General features: G+C 47.0%; 1 protein-coding gene across 1 annotated transcript; it reads left to right on the forward strand.

Moving 5' to 3' along the window:
* Positions 1-526: 526 nt before the first annotated feature.
* LOC310809913 (modulator of macroautophagy TMEM150B-like) lies at positions 527-5,318 on the forward strand (the record flags this gene model as incomplete). The annotated part of the gene is made up of 7 exons (XM_083677434.1): positions 527-591; positions 1,939-1,998; positions 2,230-2,297; positions 2,708-2,835; positions 2,986-3,060; positions 3,441-3,618; positions 4,695-5,318. 7 exons carry the CDS (start codon positions 527-529, stop codon positions 4,889-4,891), a joined length of 771 nt encoding a protein of 256 aa, XP_083533560.1. The 3' UTR covers positions 4,892-5,318.
* Between the last annotated feature and the right edge of the window lie 2,603 nt (positions 5,319-7,921).

Consider the following 7,921-nt stretch of genomic DNA (forward strand, 5'->3'; position numbering starts at 1 on the left):
ATTGACCGATATTAGCGTATGTTTTCCGTGTCTACTGCTTAGGGTTAGGGTTAGGGTTAGGGTTAACCCTAACCCTAGGGTTCTATTTGACATGTCTATGAATACAGTTGATACATGTCTGTGAATACAGTTGAAGGTCACAAGAGCTTTCCCCTGTAGGTTTACCCTTGACAGTATCATAGTAGCATATTATCATAGTAGCATATTATCATAGTAGCATTTTATCTGCACCTTTTTGTATTTATCTCATGTTGTGAACTTGATCAGGAAGCTGAAGCTGAGAACAGGTTTTTATTAACGACCATAAGAAGTTTTTCTTTGGAGGCCAGATTATTCATTCAGTCATTCATTAACTAATTACTGTTAGCTGGAGGAGAGGGAGGAAGAAAGAGAGTGGAAAAGAGAGAGAGAGAGAGAGGGAGAGAATTTATTTATTTATTCATTCATTCATTCATTCATTCATTCATTCATTCATTCATTCATTCATTCATTCATTTATTTTCCCAGGTGCCCCGGGAGCACCATCATGTGGCTTTGGGCGCTGCTCCCCCTCAGCCTGGCCGTGTTCGGCAGCGCCGGCATCTGGGCCGTGTGAGTGACATATTTACATTTTCACATTTTTGACATTTAGCAGACGCTTTTATCCACAAGTACATTTGTCTAAAGTAAGTGAATCATCTATACATCAGTCATCATAAGAAAAACAACTCTATGCCAGGACCAGGGGCCGTTAGCGGTCACAACACGAGAAGACCGCTTCACCCTCACTACCCCCCCTCTACTAACCCCAACCCGAGACCTCTTCACCCTCACTACCCCCCCTATACTAACCCCAACCCCGAGACCTCTTCACCCTCACTACCCCCCCTATACTAACCCTAAACCCGAGACCTCTTCTCTTGCTACCCCCCTGTACAAGTTCTGTCCTGCTAATAAAATATATATATATTTAAAAAAAAATAGCCTACTGGCATTACAACTGCCAATGGTCCCTGGTCCGAGCATTGATTACTTTATCTTATGATGACTGTTGGATAGATGATTCACTTACTTAAACAAATGTATTTGTTGTACGTCGCTTTGGATAAAGACGTCTGCTAAATGCCATAAATGTAAATGTAAATGTAAGAAAGAAGGATTACTTTATTTTTTAATGTTTTATTTTTAACAGTAGAGGAACTGTACTATTGGGGGGTGAATACCTGTCTAGTACAGTGGGCATATGGGCTGTGAGTGACGTGTCTGGTGTCGGGAGCATAGCCACACAACACCTCAAGGTGTTACCTACCAAACTGCATCCTGCTTTTGCATCTGATCATCATATTTCTAATGTTATAAGCAGTTTACCCATGACTGTCCCTCCTTGATACCTCTTCCACCCCCACTACTAACCCCTGCACAGTTCCCCAAAAAAAGAAGAAGTAATTCTTCCTTCTTCTTGTGACCGCCAACGGCCCCTGGTCCTGGCATAGTTTTTTTTTCTTACGCTGACTGATTGATAGGTGATTCACTTACTTTAGACAAATGTACTTGTTGTAAGTCGCTTTGGATAAAAGCGTCTGCTAAATGTCAAAAATGTAAATGTAACGTACGTTTAGTTTGAGTCTGGTTTTTAGGCAGAAATTAGTCAGAAGAGGTTAAACATTTAGTGAGAAATTGTGCCTCTTAGGTTCTACAGTTGGTAGAACATTATTTGTTTTCACTTCTCATTAACTATCAGCCTTTTCGTGGGAAACAGCGGTCAAGGATGAAGAAATGCAGGGCGTGTTTCTCTGAGATAATTCAACACTAACTTTCTTGTTCTTAGAATAAAGAAAAGAAAAAAAAAGCAGCAGATTGTTTTTTCTTGCTGGGAAAAATGATTTGCTTTATTCTTAGGACGGTGTTATGTCTTATCCTAGGGTGTGTGTTCTTGATTGCCTTTCGTGTTCTTCCCAGGTTTGGCATGGCTGTGTCAAATGGGACGGTGAATTTAACGGTGGCCTTCCCTTATATAAGGTAGACGTGACTGAACAACTTCGACATCGCAAGTCACGACATAGAACTCATATTTCAGTCAAATATAATTATTATTGTTTCCTCATTGTGTCATTATTTTAACATTGCACTACAAATTGATATTGATGTTGTTTGATTGTTGCGTTGTGTAAATGTATATTGTGTAAATGATCATTACAATTTGATTTATTTGATTTGATTTAAATTCCGAATGAATTTATTCTCCCTCAGCAAATGTGGCACCCATTACCCGCAGAGCTGTGTTTTCTCCCAGATCTGCAACATCTGTGCTGTTCTAGGTGAGTGAGTCCACGCACGCACGCACGCACACACACGCACACATGCACACACACAGCTTCATACCCCCCCCCTCTCTCTCTCTCTCTCTGTCTCTTTCCCCTTCTCTACCTTCCTCCCTCTCCCTCTCTCTCTCTCCCTCTCTCCCTCTCTCTCCCCCTCTCTCTCTCCCTCTCTCTCTCTCTCTCTCTCTCTCCCTCTCTCTCTCTCCCCCCCCCTCTCTCTCCCTCTCCCCCCCCCCCCTCTCTCTCCCCCCCCCAGCCTTGTGGATCGTGGTGATGAGGTTTCAGCAGGTCAGGGACTATGGTGACCACAGTAGAGTTAACACGGCCAGCATCGTGCTGGGCTTCATCTCTTCTCTCTCTCTCCCTCTCTCCCTCTCCCCCCCCCCCTCTCTCTCCCCCCCCCCCAGCCTTGTGGATCGTGGTGATGAGGTTTCAGCAGGTCAGGGACTATGGTGACCACAGTAGAGTTAACACGGCCAGCATCGTGCTGGGCTTCATCTCTTCTCTTGGCATCTCCTTCATAGGCAACTTCCAGGTACGTCTTCCTGTCCTTATCCCAGGTACGTCTTCCTGTCCTTATCCCAGGTACGTCTTCCTGTCCTTATCCCAGGTACGTCTTCCTGTCCTTATCCCAGGTACGTCTTCCTGTCCTTATCCCAGGTACGTCTTCCTGTCCTTATCCCAGGTACGTCTTCCTGTCCTTATCCCAGGTACGTCTTCCTGTCCTTATCCCAGGTACGTCTTCCTGTCCTTATCCCAGGTACGTCTTCCTGTCCTTATCCCATTCTCCCTTTGGAATAATTGATGATTTGATATCGTTAAGGCATCTCCTTCACAGGCAACTTCCAGGTCCAGTAGCTCCTGCATGACATTCATGTGTGATTCTCCTGATGCGTTCCTAGAATTAAAACTCCCCTTCACACACCCTCTTTATCTGTCTTCCTCCTCCCCCTCTCCTCTCTGCTCCTCCCTCATCCCTATATCTCCCTCTCTCCCTCCCTCTCCCTCTCTCTCTCTCTCTCTCTCTCTACCTTCCTCTCTCTCTCTCTCTCTCTACCTTCCTCTCTCTCTCTCTCTCTCTCTCTCTCTCTCTCTCTCTCTCTCTCTCTTCCCCTCTCTTTCTTCCTCCCTCTCCTCCAGCTAACAGTGATGTACACGGTCCACATGGTGGGTAACTTCCTGGTCTTTGTCGTGGGCGTGGCTTACTTCTGGCTGCAGCTGTGGCTCACCTACAAGGCCGAGCCCTCCCAGTGCCGCCATTGGCTTGGCCCTCTCAGGGCCGTCCTCTGTAGCGTCTGCACCAGCATCATCATCCTCGGTATCCTTCAACACCAAAGTCCCAGCAAACTCTCTGTGCCCCCCCAGGGGGGGTTATGTTGTCCCCTGTGTGTGTGTGTGTGTGTTCATCTGTGTGTGTGTGTGTGTGTGTGTTCATCTGTGTGTGTCTGTGTGTGTCTGTGTGTGTGTGTGCATGCTAGCGTGCATGCATGCCTGTGTGTGCGTGTGTGCGTGCGTGTGTGTGCGTTTGTGTGTGTTTGTGTGTGTGCGTTTGTGTGCGTATGTGTGTGTTTGTGTGCGTGCGTGTGTGCGTGCGTGCGTTTGTGTGTGTGTGCGTGCGTGCGTTTGTGTGTGTGTGTGTGTGTGCGTGCGTGCGTGCGTGCGTTTGTGTGTGTGTGCATGCGTGCGTGCGTGCGTGCGTGTGTGTGTGTGTGTGTGTGACAATACAAGTGCAGGAAGCCAGGCCCTGAGAGGTGTTAGATGAAGACAATGATATAAACCATCTAGATAATGATCAACAAAATGCGTCTCATCTGTTATGAGTCATGCTTGTTACTATAGACACTGTAAGTATGGATGAAACAGCTATCTGGACTAAGTATGGATGAAACAGCTATCTGGACTAAGTATGGATGAAACAGCTATCTGGACTAAGTATGGATGAAACAGCTATCTGGACTAAGTATGGATGAAACAGCTATCTGGACTAAGTATGGATGAAACAGCTATCTGGACTACGTATGCTTGGACAGCTATTACAATGTTCAGGGGTAAAGATGCTAATTTTACATCTGTTATAATACATTATTAATATGGTTCATTTCTAGGTATAATGTCATGTATGTGTATAATGGAATGGAATAGAATACATGTGTAATGTCCCCAGGGACAGTATAGCTGCAGTGGGTGACAGCAAAAACCCCACTAAGCACTTATACCCAGGGGAGGCTGGTGGAGGTAGAAATCGGAGGACGGGCTCATTGTAACGCATGGAATGGAATGAGGAATGGTATCAAACATGTGTGTTCTGTTAATAACGTGTGTTGTTGAAACTGTGTGGCTTAGACACCTGACAGGTGACCTGCTTGTGCTCCTTGACCCCCTCCGCCTCCCCAGGTCCCGCCCTCGTCGCCACCGGCTACCGGTCCGGGGCGGCCGTGGCTGAGTGGGCCCTGGTCATGGTCTTCTTCTCTCTGTTTGGTCTGTTCGCTGCAGAGTTCCGGCACATCGACTGTCACGAGCTCACGGTGCAGAAACAAGGCCTCACCAAGGCCAACAATGGTGTGTTCGGGATGAACCAGCAGAGGGCGTAGTAGTATAGTGGTGGGGTCCAGGAGATGGTATATGTGCCGCAACTGAGTAGTGAGTCAGTGCATACATTTTTCAGTATACATGGTCCCAGCGGGAATCAAACCCACAACGTAAGCACACACACACACACACACGCACGCACACACACACACACACACGCACGCACACACACACACACACACACACACACACACACACGCACGCAGATAACTCACAGAGACATGCTCATGTTTGTACGGTTCACACCCAAATACAGGAACTCACACGTACGCACGCATCCACGCAATTTTTTTTAGTTATTTATTTACTTTTTTGATTGATGTTATTCAGACGCAGACAGTTGCATTGCATTTCGATTCATAACAAGATGTGACGATGTTTTCCGACCTTATAACAACAATACCTCCGTTCGAATGAACTGAAGCCATGACAAAGGAGAGGAAACAATAAAGTAAAAAGTAAAAACGCAAACAGAGTGAAAAGAGTCTTCAGGTGAAACATTGAGCTCAGCCTTTGAGAGCAGCGGGGCTGTTGACGGTACAGTATATTTCTGCAAGGTCTTTGAAATGCGGGGACACTCGCTGTATTTACTCCATTCTAACACATGGTGGCGCCATCGAGCCATTTAAATCCACTCAGTCGCCAACTCTCCTACAGTCAGGACACCAGCCCGTTTCAGACTGTCTGTCTGTGTCCCGAAGCATGAGTGTATTTAGAACATGTTTTTTATACAAATTAGCAGCTTTATATAGACAGGAGCCTGAAACCTGTGTCATACACCTGTTGTGTTACAGTCGTCTGTCTGTTGGCCTGCTGTTGTGTTACAGTCGTCTGTCTGTTGGCCTGCTGTTGTGTTACAGTCGTCTGTCTGTTGGCCTGCTGTTGTGTTACAGTCGTCTGTCTGTTGGCCTGCTGTTGTGTTACAGTCGTCTGTCTGTTGGCCTGCTGTGTGAACTGAACCCAGCAGGACAGAAACACATTGTCACCACAGCAGGAAAAGTCTGGCCTCTGTCTCTCTCCACCTGTCAGCTGCCTCACACAATGAAGTAGAGCGAGGAGGAGAGAATGGGAGGATGGAGGGGGGAGGGAGGGAGGGAGGGAGGGAGGGAGGGAAGACTGCTGCTTGCATGAGAAGAAACCTTAACTATGACGTAATGAGCATGTGTCATGAATGCAATGTCACACTTTCTGTAAAAAAACCCAGATGAGCTCCTCTTCATCTGACGGTGAACTCAGGTGACAGGGTGTTCAGGGGTGTTCAGGAGTGTTCAGGGTGTTCAGGAGTGTTCAGGGTGTTCAGGGTGTTCAGGAGTGTTCAGGGTGTTCAGGGTGTTCAGGAGTGTTCAGGGTGTTCAGGAGTGTTCAGGGTGACAGGGTGTTCAGGGTGTTCAGGAGTGTTCAGGAGTGTTCAGGGTGTTCAGGGTGTTCAGGAGTGTTCAGGGTGTTCAGGGTGTTCAGGAGTGTTCAGGGTGTTCAGGGTGTTCAGGGTGTTCAGGAGTTAAATGAATGAACAAGCCAAACCATAACGCAACCACTTCACAAACCTTTGGACACGTTTGCAGAAAGAAAGTTCTGGAATTCATTGTAGTTGTTCCAATGGTGTCGTTGTACAATGGAAGCCTTATCACCCCCACCGAGCCCCCCCCCCCCCACACACACACACTAAGCCAGACAGAATAATTCAGACAATAGATCTCTCACGGTTCTGCAGGAACACAGGACGTCCACCAGGGGCAGCATGGAGCAACAGCGGGTAATCTCACTGATGGGAAAATGCTGTCCTGGATCCATGCCAGAGGTCTTTGGAAGATACTCCTAATTGAGGCAGACATTCAGCATTCTAAACAATTTGTTAGGGGTATTTTAAGACGAAGCAAATAAAAAGCAGGCTCTCGTTGCCCAGTTCTTACAATGGGAGAGGTCCTGCTCTGGGCACCCACACACACAGAGCGCTGCCTCTTCCAATGGGAGAGGTCCTGCTCTTGGCACCCACACACACAGAGCGCTGCCTCTGGATGTGATCACAGCGGCCTGTTCTCATCACACTACCTTTGATAAACATTTCGTTTTTCATATGATTATTTTTTACTGCTGCTATTTAAAATCTTGCGTGCTCGGAGCAAGTGGGGCTGTTGGATGGGAATCTCCAGCCCCCTAGCCTTGTTCTCTGTGTCCTGGAAGCATTCTTTCACATACTCCACGCTGTGTGATCTTCAGAGGGGGGCCTTTGACGAGGGGCACGGAGGGGATCAGACATGCTGGAATTCTATGGGAATTTCTCAAGTAGCAGTGTTTCTGTCTCAAATTTCATTTATTGTTGACTTCCAGCTCGTGTGGCGGAGGCTTCAGGGGCCTGGTTAACTCATTTAGTGCCGAGGGTGAATAAAGTCACCCTGAGTCTCGACATTCCAGAGCGCCAAGGGTGACTTTATTCACCAATAATGCATACATTATGATGCTTCATTTTGTAGCCAATCAGAGTGTTGTTGCTAGGTAAACACCACACAGAACACTTGGAACACTCCGGGTGGTGAGTGTTCCGGAATGCTTTGGCAGTTGGTGAGTTAAGGCTGCATTGTGGGCCGAGTGGGAACGTCACTCCGGGTCTTCAGTTGGTCCATAGTACCACTCAGTGGACTGAAACGGCATAGTCGACATCTAATACAAAGCTGCTGTATTCCTCCACTAGTCCAGGTGCCAACCACACCTGGTTTCAAATGTGATTGTGTTTGCCTCGTCAAAATGAACCAATGGAACAGCTCCGAAAGTACAAACCCCGCCCCTCTGGGACTCAAGCGAAACGGTCAGAGCATTTTTGAAAGGATTTCTAAATACCATTTGACCGAGGTCCTGGCCCTCTGTCGCTTTCATCAAAGGCTATCAGGCTCCTGATAAAGTCATACTTAAACTCATACCACAGTGAGAGCTCAACGCGAGAAGTGTTTGATGAAAATCTCGAAAAGGTTGAGAATTTCTATTCAAGTGCAAGAGAACAAGGTTTACGAAAACGGCTCCACTTGTTGGTTTTGAGC

This window comes from Argentina silus, assembly GCF_951799395.1.
Source record: "Argentina silus genome assembly, chromosome: 9".
Classification (NCBI taxonomy): domain Eukaryota; kingdom Metazoa; phylum Chordata; class Actinopteri; order Argentiniformes; family Argentinidae; genus Argentina; species Argentina silus.